This window comes from Linepithema humile, chromosome 5, assembly GCF_040581485.1.
Source record: "Linepithema humile isolate Giens D197 chromosome 5, Lhum_UNIL_v1.0, whole genome shotgun sequence".
Lineage (NCBI taxonomy): Eukaryota > Metazoa > Arthropoda > Insecta > Hymenoptera > Formicidae > Linepithema > Linepithema humile.
In genome coordinates this window covers 22,218,418-22,242,866 of record NC_090132.1, presented here as the reverse complement: position 1 = coordinate 22,242,866, position 24,449 = coordinate 22,218,418, and the positions used below count along the sequence as shown (strand labels likewise).

The following is a 24,449-nucleotide window of genomic DNA, read 5'->3' as shown; positions in this document are numbered from 1 at the left end:
AAATATACAGTAATATAAAATTGTATAAAAACCTCTTATTTTTTAGGATACTTGATTTATTACAATTTTATTTATGATGAAGCGGTATCCTATAAAAATTTAAAAAATTAATACATGTTCATCTTACATATACATATAAGTTTTCATGCACAGAAGTAAAGAAATAGATCACACTTTCAATGTTCTTGCTAAATTAAAATTTTTATAATATATCTTAAATGGTCTTAGTCCAGTTAACATTATAGAGTAATGGAAATATACAATAAATATATCTCATTTCCTTATATACATGTAGTGCTCCAAAATCGATGTAATTTTTGTTACATAAAAACATCTTTTAATAAAGTGTCTTCTACAAGTTTAGTACTCTATACAAAGTAATACAAATGTAATACAAAGCACACATAGTACTTTTGTACAATCTCTATTTTTTTTATATTACCCCTTTTTTATGTCACAATACATAAAATATAGTAAACAAATTTTTCATCCTCTTGTATATTTTTATCGATGATAAAATAAATTATAAATTACTGTATATCTATCTTGTTCCTAGTTCAATATTGATGTTGCAAGACTTAATCAACTTTGCAATCTAAGGTTGTTATTCTCAGTTATGGCTGATATATGCTCAATGTATCACGAATATACAACAATGGCATTTAAACAGATGGAATGATAATTTTTTGGACTGATTGAAATTAGGCTGTATTTGAAGAGAGACCTGTTTTTTAATATTCTATAATTTATTGTCAATGTTAAAGAGAAACGACATAATCGTCAGATAATAGCAATAATCGCAACATCGACAATAAATTTCGAGAATAAATATTTAATGATGTATTTATAACCAGCATAAATATATTGCCTTGATAAAAAAGGATAATATAAATGATGCTGTTAAATGCATCACAGTCTTCAAAGGGAAAATCCAGGTTTTTGTGTATGCATAAAGTATGAAAATAAAGACAATTCAGTATTAGTCACAAATATTTCGTACAGCAAATATACGACGTGCATATACGATATATATATATATACATATACATATATATCTCCGCATACTTTACTTTATATACAATGTATCAATAATATATTATATTACTGTGCATAATGATAAATTATATTGACAAAATTATTTTTACGGCTTGCTTAAATATAAAACATTTCCCTTTCACCGTGTGATTATGTATTCTAGTGGAAAATAATATTGGGAAAAGTAACGCTGGAAATTTTTTTAAGGATGAAAACATATGCGTGATACACATAAGTGAAAATCCATACTAAAATCATATTTTATGGTGTCAATAATAAAAAGATAGAGTTCAATAATAAAAGATAGATTTCAATAATAAAAATATTGCTCCGATAGTTACATATACTAATTTATACTTCATTGTGCGCTGATCACAGTTGTTTCGAACCTTCTGCCTTTTTCGCTGCTGGTGGAACACTTGATGTAAGTGGAGGATTTTTTATTTCATTGGATTTACTTTTAAGAACGGCAGTCGATTTCTGTTTGTCCTCTTCGATAGACGAACCTGTATAGGATTTGCTTGATTCTCTAACAGTATCGTCTACCAGCTCTTCTTTGTCAAGTCTCGGTTCGATAGTAACTGGTGTAGCTGGAACCGTAGACTTATGCGTAGCTTTTATAGTTTCCTCCTCTTTGGATGCATCCTTGAAATCCCTTTCTAACGACTTTTGTATTTGTTGTTCTACTTCCAATACTTCTTCTTTATCCATCAATTCAATCAATTCATTCACTTGCTCTTTACTTAATTTAACATCTTCCTTACCTATCAATTCTACAACCTGCAAAAATTGTATTGTGTAATTAATTGTGTAATAATGTAAGAAATATATAAGTATGTATTACTAATAAATATATACATATTACAAGTGCATATAATTGTAATCATATTTCTATATATGTACACTTGTATATTTATTGCAATTGATGAAAATTAATAGTCTGAATATTTCAAGACCTCTTCTATTTTACCTTTAAGACATCTTCTATTTTGATCGCACCATCGTGATCATCATCAATTTTCCCTAAAATTTCTGCTATACGTTTTAACCGATATTCATCGGGTACATTTTGGATTTGCTTAATAGCTGCGACCAATTCATCTATTTTGACTAATTCTTCAACATCTTTGGAATCCTGTTTCTCGTCAGGACCCAGCGATTTCATTCTTTGCTTCACTTTCTTCTCAGATTGTTCGAGCTCCAGCAAAACGGCATCCATTTTTGAGATCATCTTATTTACTTTATTAAATAATCTCTTAGCACCTTTTGATATTTTAATATTTTCTATATCCGCTTGACCCTTTGCTTCTGCTTTAATTTGATACAGTTCCTTAATATCTTCTTGATACTCTGCCATTTCTTCCTTGAGTTCTTTGATTTCCTCTTTCTCCACAGCCATTGTTTTATTATCCTAGAAATAAGATCACGCAATATTGAAAATTTTATAAATCCTGCAGAATTGCTTGTTAAATGTCTTATTTATATATCAACCTTGCCAATTGAATCCAGAGCTTGTTCCAAAACTTTTACATCTGTAGTAGTAATTTCGTCTTTCTTAGTACTAGATTCTGAGATAATTGGTTGTGGTTCGATTTCCTTCTTTTCCTTTCTCTCTTCTTCGATCTTCTGTTCTTCCATTTTTATGATTTCGATATTTGTCTTATGATCCAGTTTACCCTCTTTCTCTCCAATAGCACCTTTCGTACGAGCCACAACTGCGTCGGGTAAAGCCGAAATAGTCGCCTTTAGCTTGTCTGACATAGGTACTGTTTCCGGTATCATAAGCGCTCGTGATAGTAACAGTAAGGAAGGTGGAACCTTCTTATTTAAACTCAAGTCCAACCATTGTGATAATTGTTCCTTCAATCTGTTCTCTGGCATTCCATAAGCGCGCATACCACGTGCTCTGCATGCTTGTTGCAATTCAGTTCTAGTTAGAGTGTCAACTCCTTCCTTTTCAATCAGCTGTCAAAGAAGAAGAAAGGATTTAGTACTTTAATTGTCAAAATCCAAAAGAATTGTATAAGGAAAATTATAAGTACTTGGTCGTCTGCAGTAAGACTTCTTAACCTCATCCTGAGCAAAAATCGTAAGAAATTGGTAGTTCCAAGCGTTTGCACATCCAATACACGACATAAAGCAATCAATTGCGGTCGTGAAAGAGAGTCTAGAGTAATTTCATCTTCGAAAAGTTTGCTAAACTTCATAATTTCTTTATTAGAGGCAACAGCGCCAGTTGTCCGCACTTTGTAGAAAAATTCTACAAACTCTTTAGCTTTTTCAGAACTGTGATCTGACGACTGCACTGCCATTTCATCCAATGTTTTTTGCAAAAATTTTGCCATTTCTATTTTGACCTATTTATAAAAAATATTGAAAAATGTAACATTTCATTAGGTTTACATTAAAATATAATGTTTACACAGAAGCTTATATGAAATACCATTTTCATATATTACATTTGCTAAATCTTGTTCTTTTCCTACATATAATATTCTCTAATCAGATTTTGTTTTCATCTTTAAATCAGGTATTTTTATACCTTTAGAGCCTGTTTAAGTTTATCTTCTTTCTCGGTTGCTGTTTGGAAAGTAGAAGGCAGCATACCAGGGAACAATTTAATTGCAACAGGAAGTAAAAATTCCATAAACGGAACAATGATGAAAACAGAGAAAGGAATCAATCTGAACACATCTCCGGTTGTTTTTACTAGCTGTCAAAATAAATGACTGAGTTAATAAATCTTAATGTTAATGTAACACATCAGAATTATATAACAATTATTTAACATACCAAACGATGCTCCCGTCTACTGAGTTCGTGTCCATGTAAAATTCTCCATATTAACTTTGCCGAGACCTTCATATCGAGCCCTAATAATCGAAATCCATGATAATAATGCAATATTTCCCCTTTAATCCTTTGCCAAATTGTAACTTTAGCAACAACTTTTTTTGTGTCACAGTCTTTTGCAATACTATCTGTTTTCTCTTTAAGTTCTTTTTCCTCTTTAATGTTCTTTACCGTCTCTTCAATCTTAGATGATGACTCCTGGCCCTTCCACCTTGGAGTTACATAAAAGGTACGAATTTGTAAGCATGTTGCATTATTGATATATGCTGGTGGTACAATGGAATCTAGTGTTAACTTTTTCGAATTTTTCAAGTCGGTATAAATTACAGCTATACGACCCATTGTATGATTGGTGTTATACCATAATTTAAATGGGGCATAATCTGAAACAATAAAGTGTTTAATTATTTAATAATTATAAAATATTAAACAAAGCATTTTATGTATTAAATTTAATGAAGGTGGAAATTAATTACAATAACAAATATTTGCTTTTAATCATAAGTAAAGAATCAATTTTTTAAAAAGTAGCTTCTAAAGTGGATTAATAACAATTTATAAATAATCATTAAAATAAACACAAATAATAATACATATATGTATATAAAAAGGTACTTGTTGATAATTATAGATTAATATAAAAAACTTATAGCATGTGGTACGACATAACCTGTTAATTATTTCATGTTTTTTTCGCAATGTGATGATTGAATTATAATAAGAAAATCGTTGAAAAAATTTGAGGGAATTATAAGAGACGTGTTATTAATCTCATAACAACAGATATGGTATCTATTGTCACGTAAATGTAATAGAAGTATTATCTAAGTATTACAAGTTGTAAAATTGTGTTAATCTATAAAAGGATATGAAGTAATACGCAATGACACGCACATCGAATAATTCCACCTTGACCGGACATCATCGTTTTTGCGTGAATTAGGGTATTCATGGTGTACTAATCTTTCTGTAAATATCCAAATTCCTTGAAATCGTCGTGCTGTCTTGCTGAAAATACGTAAAGAATCACGGCCATAACACGCCACCGTCCACTTTGAACATAGTACCCAGTGGCTGGAGTCAAAGATCAGCTGGTATCACACCATTAGTATACCACTGATATACATTGATAAAAAGATAAGAAACTCACTTGCATGTCAATGGATAAATACGTATATATCAATATATATATATTGTTAGGTCAACGTCTCATGACACATTTTTCGCGTAATGCGTAACCGCGTAAACCAATCAGAAGCGTAGTATAAATGAAATGATGTTTCGTTATGCTTATACGAAGCTTTTGATTGATTACGCAGTTACGCGTTATGCGAAAAATATGTGCCATGGGACACCACCTTTAGAGTTCACTATGGCTGCGTTCCGAAATTCACTGCCAATTCCACCTACTAAAAATCTACAATATACGTAACGTAAACTATAGATTTCCAGTACTGGTAGTAAATTTCTGAACGCAGCCTACTTCTAATTGGTTCCGCCATTACGAACTTCAACCAATCAGTACAAAGTGACCAGCTCTTAGCCAGCGGCACACGATGCGTTTTTACCCGCGTAAATGTCTGAAATGCACCATACAGCATACAGTATTTTTAGTAATTTACTAGCTCGCAAGCAATCCAACAATGATCCAATAGGTAAACACGCACCGTGTGCCGCTGGCTTTGAGGGTCTCTAATGGTTTCTAATACGACCCTGCATGTGACGCCATCGCAGTTTTCGAGAGTACGAAAACATTTTCATTGATAGCGGTTTTCTTGTTGCATGTAATTGGTTTTTGCCGTGTGATTTTTTTTCGGTTAAAAACACGTTGTTGATTAAGAAGTCTAACTAGAAAGTTCAATTGAATAAACAGTATCGATAGCATCGTTGTTATTGCGCCATTCGTTTGGCTCTTATGTACGTTATATACGTTAGTGTCGAAATTAGTATTCGGAAGATAAATTGTCATCGAGCAAGCGGTCACTGATGGAAAGTATTTCAAAATCTGTAACGATGAGCGACGATCAGACAAACGAGCAGAGTTCGACTACAGAGGTAAAATTTGTCTCGTTAATTAGACGATAATTAATCAAAATGAATTAAGATAATCACGATGAATGTTGGATGAAAGAATAAAAGAGGTACATTTAATTATTACAAGTGTATTACAGAATTATTAAGAAATTATGAGTGGCAAATTTTTTTTTTATTAGCAAGTCGTTACATTATATATATATATCCACTATAAAAATCCACTTGTATCGATCAATTATTAAACATCTTTACATCTTGTATTTATAGTGTTATATTATATATAATATGTACATATTTGGATAAATAAGTATCATAATTTTTGCAAATTATTCATACAATAAATTCTAAATTTGTTAAAATGTGGCAAAAAATAAACTGGTATAATATTGCATGTTGAAATTAATTTTTATAAAAATTACAATGTATGAAATTTTAGTAAATTACAGTAAATTTTAATAAATTATAGTATTTGATTTTATAGTAATGATTTGATTTAAGTAGAAATAATTCTTCACAAGAATTTCGCTTTTATGTGGAATTGGTTGCTCTTACATTTTATGTATATAACTAGATTTTTACTGAATTTTATTACAGTTATCATCGAGTGATATAGAAAAATTGGAAGAAGCAAAGTTAAGAGCAAAATTTCCAAATGCAACTGGTCGACCATTTGGTGGCCATTCTGCATTTCTGCAAAAAAGATTAGCCAAAGGGGTAAGTATCAAACCCAATTTTTATCACATAGAGCTCTGATGTTCTAATATTTAGAAAAATATAGTTTTTTAACTTTTTACTTGATTTAAATGATTAATAATTTTAATATTTGCAGCAAAAATATTTTGATTCCGGGGATTATCAAATGGCAAAACAAAAATCCACAGCTAAGCCAAAGCCAACTGGCGTTCTGCCAACAGGAGATGCTATACCAACACCAGAAACAGTACCACAGCGAAAAACATCTATTATCCAACAAAAATTCAATACATCGACAACGTCTTCATAAGATATTCCTGGTACTTCTTAAATTACATTTTGTTAATTAGTCTTATATCTAGATGAATAATATGGTACAATTATTTATAATCAGATTTAAACAACTTTGTATTTGGAATTGTTTTTTTTTAATCTTTTAAAGATAAAACATTTTATAGTATCGTAAAGTTTATAAATTTGTAGCAAGTCAACTATTTTCTAACTGCTTCTTTTAAAAGAACATATTGTTAAATACCATATTATTAAAAGATATTAAATAATGTTTTGTATGTACGTGCCATGGGTGGTATATGAAGTTTTATGATGCGTGTGAGTAGACAAGTCACTACCTGTCAGCTTGAAAAGTTTATATTCTTATTAAAAATTATTTTGCAGTTTTATTCAGGATATCAGTTTGATTTACAGTGAAAAAAATACAGGTTTACACAGAATTGCATATGTATTCAGATTATATTGTTAGCTAATAAATGCATGCACATATGTAAAAATTTATATTGAAAATGTGAGAAAACAAATGAACATTAACTCTAACAATAGAACTTAATAATGTAAACATAATAACTGGAATATAACCCAAGTGCACGATAAGATTGAGAGTAAGAAGAAATACAGATCTGCATTTTTCCAAGCAAAGCTGCTGTGATGCGCTTAGTAAGACTATTTTCTTATGAAAAATCGTAATGACTATGGGAAAAATCTGTAGTATGAACGTAATAATTTTAAATGTAACTACAGTTTTGCTTATTGTAAACTATATTTAGTAATATATTGCAATTTGAAATCTTTACTCTATAATTAGTTTTTTATCTTCCCATTACAATAATTATTCCGAAATTACAGTATATATGTGCATACATATATACATACATATATGCAAAATAAACAAGATACAGCTATTTCATAATTTCTTGTACAATGTATAATTTTTATCATTTATAAATAGCTTCTCTCTTCCATCCCTCTGTCTTGTTTTCCCCTCCCCCCCCTCTCTCTCTCTCCCTCTCTCCCTTTATATATATATGTGTATATTGTTTATTTTAAATTTCTACATCAGCATAGATGTATCAAAGTAATCTCTTTCAGCGCTGTTTGGTATTATCTATTTTGCAGACAAGTTACTTGTGCAACTGAAAGAAACATCTCTTTTCACTGTTTGTTTTGATGAGTATTACAATTTAATTGAAGTATTAATACAAATTAAAAAAAAAATTATCTAATAATTTTTAATAACTTTATTTTTTAAAATGCTTAAAGAGAGAGTCACGTGTTATGTTATATTTAACTAAATAAAGGTGCAATTTTTATACAATATTGAATTCTTCATATATTGTACTAAAATATAATTTTATCTCGATATAACATCGTATACTTGACAAACATGTATATAATAAGTAATATAATTATCTTACAATTATAATATTGACTGTAATATAATATCTTACAATTATAATATTATATATAACATTGAGGCCGTTTATTTTTTCAACTTAAGTTTAGTCATTTCAGTAAAAATGAATTCGAAATAATGTATTATCTTTCTAGGATAATATCTTAAATATATCAGATTTTACGTATAAAAAATATTGTCGCAGGTTTCACATGTGATTTATTTGATTTACGTTTGTGGAAAAGTTTTTTTAGTTATTGATGCTTTATGTTGCAGTACTGGTATGTAAATTTCATTCATACAGTTTATCTATCAAATCAGCGTACATCTTTGCAACTACATTCTTTTTGAGCTTCAACGTAGGTCCTAATTCACCAGTTGGAATTGAAAAATCATGTGGGAGAATTTCGAATTTTTGTACCTTTTGAGCATTACTCGTAGCATGTGTGTTTGCTCTCTTGATTGCGTTATCGATTTCCTCATATATCTGAAAGAATGCACATTTTAACAGTTCACTAATATATAATAAAGATATAAATGTATTTAATTGCACGACACACACACACAGAATAATATTGTGACGTTGATTGTAACTTTCTTTTAAAATATTTTACTTACGAGTGGATCACGGGACTGTATGACCTCTGTAACTGTTTTAGCCTTACTGCCAATAGACTTTGCCCATCTTAACGTATCTGGGTTTAACGTATCCAAAGGTCCACCGGTTTCAGTATTCATGTCACTCTGAAAGAAAGAAAAATCATAACATGAATGTTTAAGTTTGCATTTGTTATTTTCCTATTCGTACCTTAAGCGTTACAAGGACTGTTAAATATTTCCTTTTATCCCCAATTAGCATGGCATTACTTAACACGGGTAATTCTGTTAGTATTGCTTGCTCTATGTTGTAAGGCGCTATGTTCTCTCCTCCACTTGTGATTATAAGTTCTTTTATCCTACCTGTATATATATATATACAAAAGCTTGTACACTGTTACGTCCATATTTCCATGATAAAATATATTGTATCTAATTATTTTTGACATCAATGCGTAATAATAAATATTAATATGACGACAGATAAAGGATGTTTACCGGTAATGTACAGGATTCCATCTGAATCGATTTTACCGAGATCACCACTGTGTAACCATCCATCTTTGTCTTTAGCTTCTGCGGTTTTCTCCGGTGCATTTAAATAACCCATAAACACGTGCCGTCCAGCCATGCAAACTTCTCCCTCACCATTTTCATCTATATTATCTAATTTGGTATATACTCCAGGCAAAGGCTGTCCCACACCTTGCAGCCTAACAACGATAATGAGAAAGTCATTATTATGTAAATTACAAATTGAAAAGAAAAAAACAACTTTATATACCGTTATTGCGATACTTGATTATAACACAAGGAATAATGAAGAAGATATAATTACTTGTACTGTTTATAGGTAATTATTGAATGACTGCCGCTACATTCAGACATTCCATATGCATCTATTATAGGTATATCTAAACTCATGAAATACGTTTTAACGTCCATACTTAAAGGTGCTGCTGCGGTAGCAAATATTTTGCATTTATTTAAACCCAGTGCTGCTTTTACTTTGTCAAAAACAAGCCACTTTGCAAGAGTGTAGCCCCAGTGTTTGTAGTCCGTGCCATTCATTTTATTCGTGTGATAATGGAGCCCTTGCGTTTTCGCCCATTTAGCAATCCAGGTTTTTATCACGCCGTTGCTACGCGCCTTTTCTTGCATCTTCTCATATATCTTCTCCCATATTCGAGGTACTCCTAAGAAGACAGTCGGTTGCGCCACAACTAATGTATCCAATAACGAACCCTTGAGCGCGTTCTTGTCCGCAAAGTACACCGTAGCTGCCATGTATATACTCAACATAATGTCACATAGCTAGAATTAACAAGATAATACATTATTACGAATCGATATATACGTTCAATCAGCTTTACGATAAGTATTACGCAGCTTTCACTCAGATGCAATTTATACAATGTGAAAATTTGCATTTACAATAATGCTACGAAAGTATTTTTCTTTAACCCTGAAACATTATTTTTCTATCTAAACAATATCACCTGCGCCGCAACATGAGATAACGGCAGGTAGCTAATTATAGTTTCCGACTTTTCAGTTATTTGTATCGCATAATGTAGCAATCGTGCGTCATGTATGAGATTGTCATGGCTCAACATTACAGCTTTTGGATTTCCAACTGTTCCTGACTGTAAAAATAAGTGATGTTTTGTAAATTAACAAACTAGTATATGGAACAATTGATTCAATTAATATGTGATATGTGTGATGTGAATTGCACGTACCGTATACACTAAAGTACAACATTCATTTACTCCGATCGTTTTTAACACAGACAATAATTTATCATCGGATTCCTTTTTACCCATTTCCAATAAATCATCCCACTGCGAAGCAATGATAAATTATATGTTATATGTATAAAGAGAGAAAGAGAGAGAGAGAGAGAGAGTTGGAATCAATTTACGCACGCTTAAAACGTTCTCTTCGACAGGTATGCCTTCATATTGAATGATCGCTTTTAAATTTGGCAAGTTGCATTTTATTTGCAAGATTTTTTCCAATTGTTTCTGATCTTCAACGACTATTATATTTGCTTGACTATGTTCAGCGCAATATTGGCACGCTTCCGGAGAGTTTGTCGTATAAATTCCTGTAGCAAACCCACTAAAAAAGAATGAGCTATTTATTTTAATAATCGAAAAAATGAAAATACGCGTTATTAAGAAATATGTCAATGTAATTATCATATCTGTAAAGTAATAATATATAATGTAAATTGTATATAATGCACATTAAAATATTTAGAATAATTAGAATTAGGAACAATTAGAATTCTTTACCCAGCATATATAGCCGCGAGATCGGCAATGAACCATCGTGGATTATTGAATCCCAATATACAGACACTGTGAAAACGCTCCAAACCTAGTTTTAAAAATGCTTTAGCTACAATTCTTACATTCTCTTCATATTCTCTGCAATAAAAATTTACACATTGTTGATTGCGTCATTTTTTGTAGTAATTGCTGAATTGTTATCGAATTTATATATAAATCAATTTAAGAAAAATAGGAGAAAAAGCATTTACATTATCGATTTATATTTCGCAAAATTATAATTAAAAGAAATTAAAAATTATGCCAAATGTCGTTATTATTTGCTTATTGATCAATTTTATCGCTTAATTAATTTAGATAATGAAAAACCGGGAAAGATCTCAACTTATCGCCAACTGTCACACTTGCTGGATTTTTTTCTTATATTATACATACTGATAAGTATACATGGTCCTTTTGCCGCTGATGTCCGGTGCAGATACTAAAGCAATGTGATCAGGATAAAGATTTGCTGTTTTCATGAGAACGCTAGGAATTGATACGGGCAAGGATGCATTATACCCATTGCTATCTAACTTTATTCGAGTTCTGCCGTTAGCTTCACATGTGGTATCTATGTCCGAGGCCAATACCTGATCAGGTCCTGAAAATAGCGTGTTTTTATTCTCTTTTTTTGCAACAATCGCAACTAATCTACGCAAATCACTTTAATAACATTAAAGACTCCGCTAATGAAGTGACGAAGTCTAGTAAAAGAGAAAAGGCAAATTAAGAACGATATTCCGCTAACAATTGCCAACAATCGTAATAAAATCGGTAATTGGAAAAGAAGATCAGTATACAAAAAATTGACTTCATAATTACAAAAGGAAATTTCTCAAGTATATATAACAAAATTACCATCAAATCCAGTCTCACTAGCTGTTGCATATCTGGTCGAATAATTCATTTCCTACAACAATATTTTACATACGCTTGTGTATTTTACTCGCTAGAATATTATGATATTAATTTTAAATAAATTTAAAATATTACGTAGCGCACAATATATATGGTGTGCCCGTTAAGTAATCAGACTGAATTTTTTTCTCAAGGACTAATAACACTATAAAAACAAGACCGTATCAGTCGAAAACTACGTCCTTACTTTTTTTCAGTGCAACTTTCAAACTGTATGTTTCAGTGACGCGTCAATGAAAAACGCGAAAATGGAATATCGAGCAGCGTTATGCGATTAAATTAAACAAGTTAAAACAAATTTATGGAGATCAAGTTCTATTTAAGGCTTGTGAAATGTTTCTGTTGCATTGTCTGAAAGTTTGACACTGAATTTCACCGCATAATGCTTGTGATAACGTTATCACTTATCAAGTTGAAACTTACATTAAGGGCAAGGACGTAATTTTTGGCTGATGCAGTCTTATTTTTACACTGTTGCCAGTTCTTGAGAAAAAAATTCAGTTTTCTTATTTAACAGGCACACCGTGTATATGTCGATGCTTCATTCTCAACACATAAAATACGATAGAAAAAGTTTTAATTGAACTAAACGGCAGTGTTATTTCAACTGCGAAACAGTTCGATGAATCGATTTATCACACAAATATCATTCGTTGCAGTGAATTGCATTTAATGTGTAAAACGAAATCGTTTAATAATAGTCAAACATGCATTTTTCACGCACGTACAGAAATTCATACCTTATTGTCCCGCATAAAACCATTCATGATACTCTCTAAATTTCTTAGAGTAAAATCTAACTCCAAACGAGTGGATATTTACTCCAAGCAATAGTGAAAATACTGCCACTTGTAAATAGTAAAAATTTACTTTTCACAAAAGTGATTGTTTAACTCTAACGTAGAGTAATGTATTACTCGTTCCGGCGTGAATAATTCACTCGATCAAAAAATGAAATCTTCAGTCTTTCGTCAAGCGAATTTTTCACTCAATTGTTACGAATGAACAGATTCACTCTTAATAAGTCTTCTAAGCCGGTTTTCACACTGACAATGAGATAGCATGCTACATACGACGTAAAGTTTTGATTAGATGAAATGAGAAGCAGTGTCATTGCTTCTCATGACACTGCTTCTCATTTCAACTAATCGAAGCTGCACGTCACACGTAGCATGTTACCTTAGTGTGAAAGTTGACCTTTTTTCTTGTCGCAGCCATATATAGATACATATAACATTAAAATTAAGAAAAAACATATGCTTACAAATTTTACAATTTTACGAAATATTTTGCAAAATAAAAAGATATATCCCTAAAAAGTCACTTGCATTTGATTGTGTGGTGAGCCGATTAATAAAGTATTATTATTAAAAATTTTCTTTTTGCTAAAATAAGAAATAAATAGTTGTAAAATTCGAAATGACGAAATGACATTTAAAAAATAGGCTAATTTTACGGCTATTTATTAATTATTAAAGCAAAAAGAAAATTTTCAAAATATACACTTTACCAATCTCTTAACTGATCACAAGTGTCATTTTATGGACATTATGTTTCAGTGTATTTTGTAATTTGCAGTATGTATTTTCTCGCTTTTAACGTAGTCAATCAAGCTGACTGCGATGAGAAATCAAAACCTGGAACTAAAATAATATATTAAAAAAAAAGTAAATAATGTATAAATAAGAAATAGACAAAGTAATATTTATTATCTATATTATTGACAAAGTAATATATATTATAAACACATTATTAAGACGTCATTTTTATGTTATTTATTATTTCTTCATCATCATCAGATAATCTGTAAAAATAATTAATTTATTATTTCTCAAATAAAATATCTCCCTCATCTAGAGGCTTGCAAAAGTTTGTCATATTTTTTATAAGTTTTACTTAAAAATTAAAGTGAATAATTTTACAAACACGGAATTAAAAGAAAACCTGAAGTGATACAAAAAGTGTGATAAAAATAACAGATACTTTAATTGAACGACATATATACTTTTGTTACTATTAATAAATAAATTAAAATAAAAAGTACGACCAACTTTTAAAAAAACTTCTCTAACATATATTTACCTATATTTTATATATATATATATATACTTACTCATGTAAATTAATGCTTTTTTCTATGAATAAATTTTTAAGAGTAACATTAAATGTTACACAACATGCTTTAGGTAAAATTATAGTAAAAAAATAAAAATTATAGTTTAAAATTATAGTTAGGTAATGTTATAGCAGTAATGTAATTGTGTATATTAATAAACATTAATAATAAATTATATTCTGACTTTTTGTGTGGACGAGCTACATATTTATTAAATAATTTTAGTAATAATTTTAATTATAATAAATATGTAGCTCGTCCACACAAAAAGTCAGAATATAATTTAATATTAATGTTTATTAATATACACAATTACATTATTGCTACAACATTACCCAATTATAATTTTAATTTGATTGCAAATCTTACCTTTCAAAATATTGACGGCGTCTTCCGAAATTCCACTGCTTAATAAAAATTTATTTAAGTTTTCAGTACTGTTTAACATCTCCTAACGAAAGAAAAAAATTTAATATTATTTTAGACTTAACTATAACGGAGATTTTGCAGCACATTATCGTATGCACATTATCGTACGCACTTGCCGATTTAATAAACTACAAGTCATTATATAATTTACTTCTTATTGTACTACTTGTTTATCAATATGCAAACCGAATTTATGACGAAGCTACGTAGCACGGCGAACCACATGCTGTGAGATTTCGACTTACTCTTTCTGTAATCTAATCTAGAAACAATTTAATCTAGAAACAATTTAATTTAAACACCATTCTTTACATAATATATAAAATCAGTAAATAAACATAAATTCTTATAAGCACTTACCTCTGGAAGAAATGTTGACATTTTTATATGTCAATCTATGTGTATTCTTTATAGATATTCTTATCTATATTTACGATGTCTTACACCAAATACGTGTAATAATGAGACGAGAACAAGAGATAATGAGACGATTACGAGAAACACCTTCCTTGACAACAGTTATCATAAATTATTAAATCAATAAAAAAAACAGAGACGGGTTTGTTGAACAGGATGAAAAATTCACTTTACAACAAAAAGAAAAAGAATTAACTCCGTATGAATGAAAAGTCACTCTAACTCGAGTGACACGACCAGTCACTCGATTTTTCGAGTGCGTTATCACTCTAAGAAATTTAGAGAGTATATTAAGGATAGTTCTTGGCTGATGCAGTCTTATTTTTACACTGTTGCCAGTTCTTGAGAAAAAAATTCAGCCTTATTACTTAACAGGCACACCGTGTATATGTCGATGCTTTATTCTCAATACATAAAATACAATAAAAAGAGTTTTAATTGAACTAAACGGCAGTGTTATTTCAACTGCAAAATAGTTCGATAAATCGATTTATCACACAAATATCATTCGTTGCAGTGAATTGCATTTAATGTGTAAAACGAAATCGTTTAATAATAGTCAAACATGCATTTTTCACGCACGTACAGAAATTCATACCTTATTGTCCCGCATAAAACCATTCATGATACCATACGATTGATAGTCTACGGTATAGATATTTTACCTGAAATAACAAATAATAAATAGTGATAAGATTAATTGTACCGCGTTTTACGTTTTTATGTTATATGTTTTATTCACACATAGTTATCTTAACAAAACTTTAATTTTTTAAATTCGACCTAGAGATTTTCTCTTTCTCTTTCTCTCTCTTTTTTTTTTTGCAAAACAGACACGTGATAATGGCAGATTGAAAAACATTTTTAATGTATAAATCAACTTCTATTATTAACACTTTCACGACTGTTTTGCGTGAGAATTTCTGTCAGCATGTTTCACTCAGACAGTACCGAGCTATGAAAAGCATTTTTTAATAAAATAAATAAATAATTAATAAAATAAAAAAAAGAATAAAAACTGTTAAAATTATCATTATATAAATCTTATAATAATGTATGTAATAATCATACATTTTTATTATTGATAAATATTTTAGTATAATGCACTGTCGCTGGTTTCATGCGGCCTTTAATCACTTTTTTTTACTTTGTCCTTTGGCCTTTTTATTTACTTTATTTGATCTTTAGAAAGTTGCTGAAAATGTTGTTATTATATAAAAAATATGATCGTGACAAATAGGCGAGATAAGATACAAATAAACAAATATAAACATAAGATAACTAAATTAGATATTAACATATTGAAACTGGCCATGGGAACAAAATCACGCACACGTGATACTGGCCGTGAAAGTGTTAAGTAAATGATTTCTTTTGAATAAACATTGGTTGTTTATGCAATGTGAGTGCGTGTGTGTGTGTGCGTGTGTGCACGCGTATGTATTTGTGCATCTTATATGCATACTTTATAATGTACAAAACTCGGACTAACACCGATAACATTTAGAAATTGAAAGGTGAAAAAATATAAGCACTTTTGAAACGGCAATCTATTTTCAGAAATATCATCACATAGCGACACATGGCTACACCAGAAACATCTTTGATTGACATTTTTGCTTCACGAGAGAAAAACTTTACTGATATGTAGGTATCAGTAGATACCTATGTAGATTTCCAAGTATTATACAAACTAAAGTGACACATAGTAAAGTCAGCAATTTTAAATTTGTTATTAGATACACTGATTTTTCGGATTCGAGAACACATATTATGCAGTTGACCAGGAGATCAAAGTTGCTTATAAAGTTAAACTTATAGCCATTTTTCGTGCAACTTTAGCTGTCTGAAACGTGAAATGCGTTTTCAAATATGGACTGCCCCTTTATAAGTGCTTGGTTACCCTCTATCAATCTGAAAAATGTTGTTGTCTTGTTTAAACATCTTGTGTATCGCCGATTGATGTATCGAAGTCTATACGAAGGGGAGATTGTGCAAAATTACAAGATTGGTGACTCGTGACGTCTACAATCATGATAAGTTGCTCTATTATATATACATAAATGCATCATGCGACAGACGGCCAAAGTACATTCGCAAGATATTAGCACTTACTGAAGGCGTATTATACTAAATTATAAGATATAGTTGATTGTTAGGCGAACATGAAACGCAAAAAACAGCCTTGCGTGCAAGCACATTTAATGACTGTGATCAATTCCTTTTAGTGAAGTAGAAGATGGCATAAATGCTTGCATAAAAAGAAAAAAATACAATTCAAATGTTCTGTAAAATGCGGTGTTGTGTTTGCAAATATTTGAAATATTTTGAAACATGAGAAGGAAAAGACTCTTTGATTAGAAATCAAGAGTGTTAAAATTTAAAAAATGATAAAATAGTACAAATGTTAAAAAGTAAATAATTAAATTTTTCTTAAGTGCACACGCAATTTCTAGTACAACTCCCTTCCTTTTTAACATTTACCCAGTTTCCTTTCTCAATTGATTTCTTATAATAAAACTGCAAATAAGCAGACACATTTTCTATTTTGTTGGGACTGTTTTATGATTATCCGATTTCCTTTTCTTAGACTTCTATGGCAATAATGCCTAGGCGTCTGCTTAACTTGAGTCGTTTAACTCTGCAGTCTCTATAGCATTTTTTATGTTATACTAATTGTAAGAGTACAGTTTCTCTCGTGGCTCTTCTTCTCTCTTTTCTTTATATTATACAACAGTGACTTTCATATGTCAATGACCATTTTTAAGCGATTTTGATATGAAACCATTTACAAAACTTTTTAAATTTAAAGTAAATTTTACTACATAAGAAAGATAATTGAAATAATAAGTGTAAAAGGAAATTTTTATTAGCGGAAAAGAAAATCTTCCGTGAGATCAACAACATTATGCAACTAACAGAAATATTAATGCCATATTTTTCCTTTTGTTTTTTCCGAGACAGTCATCGTTTTATGTTACATATCCTTTATTTAAACGTTTAGTAGCGAATAATAATAAAATAAAATATTTGTACACTTCTAAATGATTTTGTTTCGTTTAGCTTTGTATTTTTCTGCGAATAATTGAAGCACTGATCAATGTGTTTTACTCGCGATCTAATATGCTGTCAGATCCATACGCTGTCATTGCATGTCTTGTCATTTTTTGTTATTAAATGACATTCGAAATGTAGACATGTATTCATTATGCGATTGCATAAGATTAGCATGAAACATTCAATTATATTTGACATGGAAATTGTAACTTTAAATTTTAGTACATTATAAAGACAAACAGTACGTGCAACGATTTAGATATTGATAAAAAACGCATCTGAACATTTTTAAATTGATTGAAGTTGATATTAATGCAATTACTATTTAAATGTATCTGAAAAATATCAACTGTATCAGCTAAAATTACGTAAAAATGTATAAAAATGTATAAAAATGTCAATATATCTTATGTTAATATGCCTAAACGTTAATTTAATATGTGACATTATTCATCTATCAAAAATTTGTGATCGTTTCAAATATATTGCTTTTTGTCGAAAAGGTCTTGGTCAATCATTCTAAATTCATAAATTCTAAAAATATTGTACAATATGTAAATATATAACATACATAAATGCAAATGAATGAATACGAATGTATTATTTATAATTATTATTTATAATTATTCACAATTATTTATAATTATTTAAAAATTGAAATTAAATGATAATTTTTGCACATTGACATATGGAATTTTGTTATATATATTTGTAAGTAAAATTCTTTATATATAAAAACACAGTATAAAGTTTTGGTTCTTGTTATACAATAATGTAATAGTTTCTTTAAAAACAGAATTTATGAAATAATATTATTAACATGTATTATATAAAAAATATTGAAAAATATAATTACTGTTTAGATCGCTAAAAAACTATATACTATATTATATAAAAACTTTTCTCCGTCTTGGTTTTGGTTGTTATAAACTATCGCTAATGAAATCTACACATTATGTACATTTATCAACAGAATAATTGATTAATCAATTATTCTGTTGATAATTGATTAATCAATTATTCTGTTGATAAATCAATATATTATAACTCTAAATAGGATAAATTAATAGAAAAAAGAAGCATTTATATAGAACTAAAAACTTTCTGAATTTCCATGTACAAAATAACGAGCAGGACAAATTAACGACAGATTAATGGACAACATTTGCAAGTCATGTTTTGCGCAATTTATCGTGATTTATCGTGATTTTTGTTGAATTTATTTGCTTCTATTAAATTTATTTGCTTTTTTACACATGCATACACACACACATATATCTACATAAATTGTGTTTAATGTGTTTTTTGCAAAATACTTTTTTTTACAAAGTTACAAATGATAAATGATACTGTAAACTTTATGCCAGTTTATCAGAGTTTATCACAACGTATAAATCTTCACATCGCAGCATATAATTCACGATATACTTATCGTATTATTTTCATTGTTTAATACAAAAAAACGCTTATCATATTGCGTGTGCTGTTGTTCATTTCGCTTTCGATGTTCAATATTTCATCATATGTGTATAGTGCTTATACGCATATATAATAAATTTATTTAATATGTAATTTAAAGATTATATTACAATTATACCAATTAATATTAATAATTAGTAATTAATGAACTCATTATGTAAATTTGCGAATATTAAGCAAATATTATTGTGATTATTTTGGATATTATCTTCGAGATCCAAGTTACGAATAATATTTGAGCGCATTTCTGATATAATATGAAATAGATAATAACCGAGTATCGCTAATGAAATCTACACATTATGTCCAACAAAATTTGTAGCAACAAAATTTGTAAAGAGTATATCGATAAAAAGTGTTTGAATGTAAATTAGATTGTCTACGCGGATAAAATATCTCATGTGACATCATTGCATCTCGCGGAAGATGCATTGTTCCATTTGAGAAGCATCTTAGATATTTTTGGTGTTTTAGTTTTTTAGTTTTTTTATTTCGAATAACAATAATAGTAATAGCAACATTATCGATTGAAAACTAAAACAAAAGATTATAAAGAAAACAAGAAAAAAAATCTATAATAAAATCAAATTGACGCATACAACAGCAACAATAATATTACTACAAAGTCTAAAAATCGATAGACAAATATTATGAAAGTCCATATTATGGACATATATTATAATATGTGTCAAACGTGTATATATATATATCACATCTATTACAGAACTTTATATTCAATTTTAGTTCGAAATTAATTATGTAAGAATATGCGAAGTGAAAATAACTGTATAAAATTAATTCATTAAATCTGATTGCTTCTAAACAGAATAACAAATAACATAGGCACAATAAATTTTTAGTAAATGCAGAATACACAATAGAAGACCAGTGATTCAAAAGCAAAAAAAAAAAAAGGCAACGGATGTTAGCATGACAAGAATGACTTGTAATATTAGACTGTAAATGAAAAAACGGCACAAAAAATAATAAAGCGATACGAGAATTATTGGATGATAAATACTCGAATAATACTTATTAGACGAACTTTATTAGAAACAAGTTTTATATATAGAATTAATATAACATTCAAGATTAAAATAAAGTTTGTATACGGAGCCAATAACGGAGTCACGTAACATAAATATGAAGTTAAACCAAATTTGGATAATTTAAAATGGATGCATCCTGTCCAGAAGCACGTTAAGGAAATTGGGCATTATCATAATTGTGTAAAATTTAAGATTGGGCAGAATCGAGTGTTAACAAGCACTAATAGCAATGTTTTCACATACGTTTAGGAAACGCATGTGAAACACACATGTGTTACCTGGGTTAATTGTAATAAATAAATAATTGTTGTCATATCCGAGACTATCTAAGAATTGATCGAAACCGATCAATATTACTTAAGAGCTTTAAGTTAATTGCTACACGTAGATTGCAATGGTTATAGCTCGCAATGTGCAACATTAATGAGACAGAGAGAATGCGTCGTTACTTTGGCCTTGTTTTTTAAAAATAAAATTTTACTCAATTTACTTCTTCATTTATTTTCAACAGTGATAAAACTAGTAAAACTGGTAGAACCGGTTAATGATTTAATTCTTCTAATTACATCGATTATATTACATATCGAGACAAATAATTTTTTAATATTTGAAAGAATTTTATTTAACAGTTTTCCTCATTATTTCAATTAATTACTATTGTTACAATTGTTATAAAATATTAAATGCAAAAATTTAATTTATATCTTATTTTTAAATCTCTAAATTTGATTTATTATAATGGATGCAATAAGTCATATATGTAAATGCTATTAACGCAGATTATCAAATTACCTTGAGCACATTAGACAAATAGATAAAATACTTTGAATGCTTACTTACTTCGTTGTTGCGCATATAAGCAATAAAATAAATATGCAACAAATTATTGAAGTTCTACAAAAATTCTGTATAAACACATGTAACAACGTTAAAAAGTCACGTCACACTAGCATAACAATTAGCAAACTGTGATTAAAATTTTTGTTAAATTATATTTTTATTAATTTATGGAAAATAATATATACAATACTTATAAAAAAGTATGAATAAGTTTAAATATTAACGGTAAAAATTAATGTTATTTATAAATTTTATATTATTTATTACATATTTCATGTTTGTATATATTATACATAATAATATGTATGTATATGTCATTACTGTGTAGTTCTTGCACTTATTTTCGAGTATCTTGGCATCTTGAAATTTTGATACTTGCTTACATTTTGATTTAAATTTGAAGTAGATCAAATAATCAAAACAATCGTTTTTACGTTTGCACATAAAAAAAACAAGCAATAAACATTTTAACTTTTTATGCTTTATGATGCACAATATTATCATTTTATATACATTTTTCATATCATTTTTTATATCGTAGCATATATGACCTCATTTCAAATGTATATCATTCGCAGAAACAATCGCAAAAAATATTATACATCATTACATTTGCAACCAATCGTTATATGCTTATTTATCAATTTTAATAATACCCGAGAAAAAATGGTATAATTGGTCAGATATAAATATATATAATTAGTTATGAAAAGATTTAATAACATATGTAATTTTATATGAACATATAAAATATTACATGTTATCAGATCTTTTCATAACTAATTATATATATTTACATTTAACTATATTTACCATTTTTTCTCGGGTACTTTGTATTTTTCTCTTTCTTTGCTCAAGGATTGAATCATAAATAGAAGTATGTAAAAAGTAAGTAAACAAATTATAAACATTGATCAAAATTAAATTATTAATATTTGATTACAAATCGTATGTGAAATTGTTTTTTACCTTACAATTTGGAAAAGAATACTTTTGTATCGAGGATTAAACACGAGAAAGAGAGAGAGAGAGAGAGAGAGAGAGAGAGAGAGAGAGAGAGAGAGATTGTAATAAAATTTTTGGATAAATTGTGTGTATACGAAACAGAATGAGTTTTATCCTTTCTTTAAAAATAAATGTTTCTGAAGAAAAAGCAGCAATAAAAAAAGCCATAAGAATCACAAACATCAATGTCAAACAGCAAAATATATTATAATTAATGTACAAAAATCACAAATTTTTGTGATTTGCTATATTATTTTAAAAAATTTTTATTTTTATAGAATCGTAATCAAAACATAAAGAATATAACTCGTACTGTTTTGTACAACTTATCTAAAAATAATAGATTTTTGCTATTTTTTGTGTAAAAGTTTTAAATTTTATATCACTAATAAAAAACAATATACAAAAAACTAATAGAGAATAACTATTTAACTTTTTTTGAATTTAGTTATTTTCAGTTTTAATTAAAATTTCTATTTCACCTAATAGCTATAGATATCGTGAGAGAAAATTATTCTTTCTGTACTTTATCACACTCACCCTCTCGATTGCGCGTTAAATAAACAGCTCTCACGTGTTCGTGTTTCGGATCGGAAGTCGATCACTCCGAATCGTGCAATAGCTTTTACGATACTGACTTTTCATGAAGAACTTTCCGGTCTGCCTATCGATTACGTGAACACTGCCTCATACATTGCCTTGTACACTGTGTGTGGCGGGGATAATTCATTCTCATCATATAAACATGTGAAATAGGATTTACGAAATTTAAATCGGATTGCGTCACTTTCTTCATAGATTCTATCGGAACAAATATCGCTACTCAGTAAACACAAGCTAACAGTAACATAACGTTATGTTATAATTTTCCACTTAACAATGTAACTGCAATATAACATGCCTTGTACATAACAATTATATTGTTGAATGGGAAATTATAACATTAATGTTATGTTACTATTTCTTACTGGGTATTGTTCACATTATGAATTATTAATTAGAATTTAACATTGAGGTCGCGAATCAACATAAGTTTTGCCGTGCTCTAGATCTCGGTTTTTTTTTTAAATAAAAATTAAAGACTAATACACAGTTTTGTCTTATAACTCTCAAACACACAAATGAGTTTTTAACGATGTTGTTGCAGTAATACCCTTATCATTGTTATGGTAATGTTTCTATGATTTTTGTTTTACAATAATGATGTCGATAAAATTGATTAGGTAATACTTAAGTTTTTTAATGACAGTTTTATTACAGCGGACAAAATTTCCAGTTAGGAAATTTACAAGAAATTATAGAAAAACAAATTTCAATAGCTTCTAGGCATTATATGTATATCTCTAATTAATTAATGCTAACTGGATAATCGGCTAACAAATAACAATAATGATATCTCCTTAATATAATGTAATACCTCGGTCGATTAATTTTCTTTATTATATATTTTTAAATCTTTTGTTATAAATGTGCGAAGTAAAAAATGTATTTCATTCAAACTACATTTCTAAAATTTTTTTCCAGAAATCACAACAGCTTGTACATTTTATGCAATTATACTTGATGCGTAAAACGGTTGCATTTTATTAATTTTACAAAAGTATATTTTATGCTTTCATAAATATAAGTTTATGTACAATATACAATATGAAGTATTTTTATTATCAAAATAATATAAAATAAGTTAACAGAGAGAGAGTTCATCTATCAACCATCAACTTAGCAATTTGTTACGTAATATAATGAATATTTGACGCAAAATCATTATTTATTGCAACTTTTTAATTACCTCCATAATTTCTAAATTAAAATTTAAACTATTTAATAATTAAATTGTCAATTTTTATAATATAATCAAAGAGTTCACATTGTCCATATAAAAAATAATTTGCGCAAGCATC

General features: G+C 28.8%; 3 protein-coding genes across 4 annotated transcripts; 1 reads left to right on the top strand and 2 right to left on the bottom strand.

Annotated features, from left to right (window-relative positions):
* Positions 1–35: 35 nt before the first annotated feature.
* Letm1 (Leucine zipper and EF-hand containing transmembrane protein 1) lies at positions 36–5,039 on the bottom strand. Its single transcript, XM_012373927.2, has 7 exons — positions 4,783–5,039; positions 3,829–4,271; positions 3,578–3,748; positions 3,078–3,392; positions 2,527–3,000; positions 2,006–2,446; positions 36–1,815 (listed from the first exon to the last, which is right to left on the bottom strand). Exons 1-7 carry the CDS (start codon positions 4,838–4,840, stop codon positions 1,408–1,410), a joined length of 2,310 nt encoding a protein of 769 aa, XP_012229350.1. The 5' UTR covers positions 4,841–5,039; the 3' UTR covers positions 36–1,407.
* Positions 5,040–5,569: 530 nt separating this feature from the next.
* On the top strand, positions 5,570–7,702 carry endos (alpha-endosulfine). The gene is made up of 3 exons (XM_012373906.2): positions 5,570–5,943; positions 6,517–6,636; positions 6,752–7,702. Exons 1-3 carry the CDS (start codon positions 5,875–5,877, stop codon positions 6,923–6,925), a joined length of 363 nt encoding a protein of 120 aa, XP_012229329.1. The 5' UTR covers positions 5,570–5,874; the 3' UTR covers positions 6,926–7,702.
* A 511-nt stretch (positions 7,703–8,213) lies between these two features.
* bgm (bubblegum) lies at positions 8,214–23,240 on the bottom strand. 2 transcript variants are annotated; one of them, XM_012373904.2, is made up of 13 exons: positions 23,089–23,240; positions 15,717–15,783; positions 12,097–12,148; positions 11,632–11,839; positions 11,200–11,334; positions 10,828–11,023; positions 10,642–10,743; positions 10,399–10,545; positions 9,738–10,213; positions 9,398–9,612; positions 9,111–9,262; positions 8,921–9,046; positions 8,214–8,789 (listed from the first exon to the last, which is right to left on the bottom strand). In XM_012373904.2, the coding sequence occupies exons 2-13, from the start codon at positions 15,741–15,743 to the stop codon at positions 8,595–8,597; spliced, it is 2,031 nt and encodes a 676-aa protein (XP_012229327.1). In that variant the 5' UTR covers positions 15,744–15,783; positions 23,089–23,240; the 3' UTR covers positions 8,214–8,594. The 2 variants fall into 2 exon arrangements, with proteins under 2 accessions (XP_012229327.1, XP_012229328.1); XM_012373905.2 differs by lacking the exons at positions 15,717–15,783; positions 23,089–23,240 and adding an exon at positions 12,897–12,941.
* Between the last annotated feature and the right edge of the window lie 1,209 nt (positions 23,241–24,449).

Bases quoted from the DNA above. Each gene is read 5' to 3' on its own strand.
- Letm1 (XM_012373927.2), bottom strand. From the start codon at position 4,840: ATGAATACCCTAATTCACGCAAAAACGATGATGTCCGGTCAAGGTGGA. The intron at 4,272-4,782 runs GTGCGTGTCATT...TTATTGTTTCAG, and splicing joins TCAAGGTGGAATTATTCGAT to ATTATGCCCCATTTAAATTA. The intron at 1,816-2,005 runs GTAAAATAGAAG...CAATTTTTGCAG, and splicing joins AAATAGAAGATGTCTTAAAG to GTTGTAGAATTGATAGGTAA.
- endos (XM_012373906.2), top strand. From the start codon at position 5,875: ATGGAAAGTATTTCAAAATCTGTAACGATGAGCGACGATCAGACAAAC. The intron at 5,944-6,516 runs GTAAAATTTGTC...ATTTTATTACAG, and splicing joins AGCAGAGTTCGACTACAGAG to TTATCATCGAGTGATATAGA. The intron at 6,637-6,751 runs GTAAGTATCAAA...TAATATTTGCAG, and splicing joins AAAAAAGATTAGCCAAAGGG to CAAAAATATTTTGATTCCGG.
- bgm (XM_012373904.2), bottom strand. From the start codon at position 15,743: ATGAATGGTTTTATGCGGGACAATAAG. The intron at 11,024-11,199 runs GTAAAGAATTCT...ATTCTTTTTTAG, and splicing joins CTCGCGGCTATATATGCTGG to TGGGTTTGCTACAGGAATTT. The intron at 10,744-10,827 runs GTGCGTAAATTG...ATTGCTTCGCAG, and splicing joins TCGAAGAGAACGTTTTAAGC to TGGGATGATTTATTGGAAAT.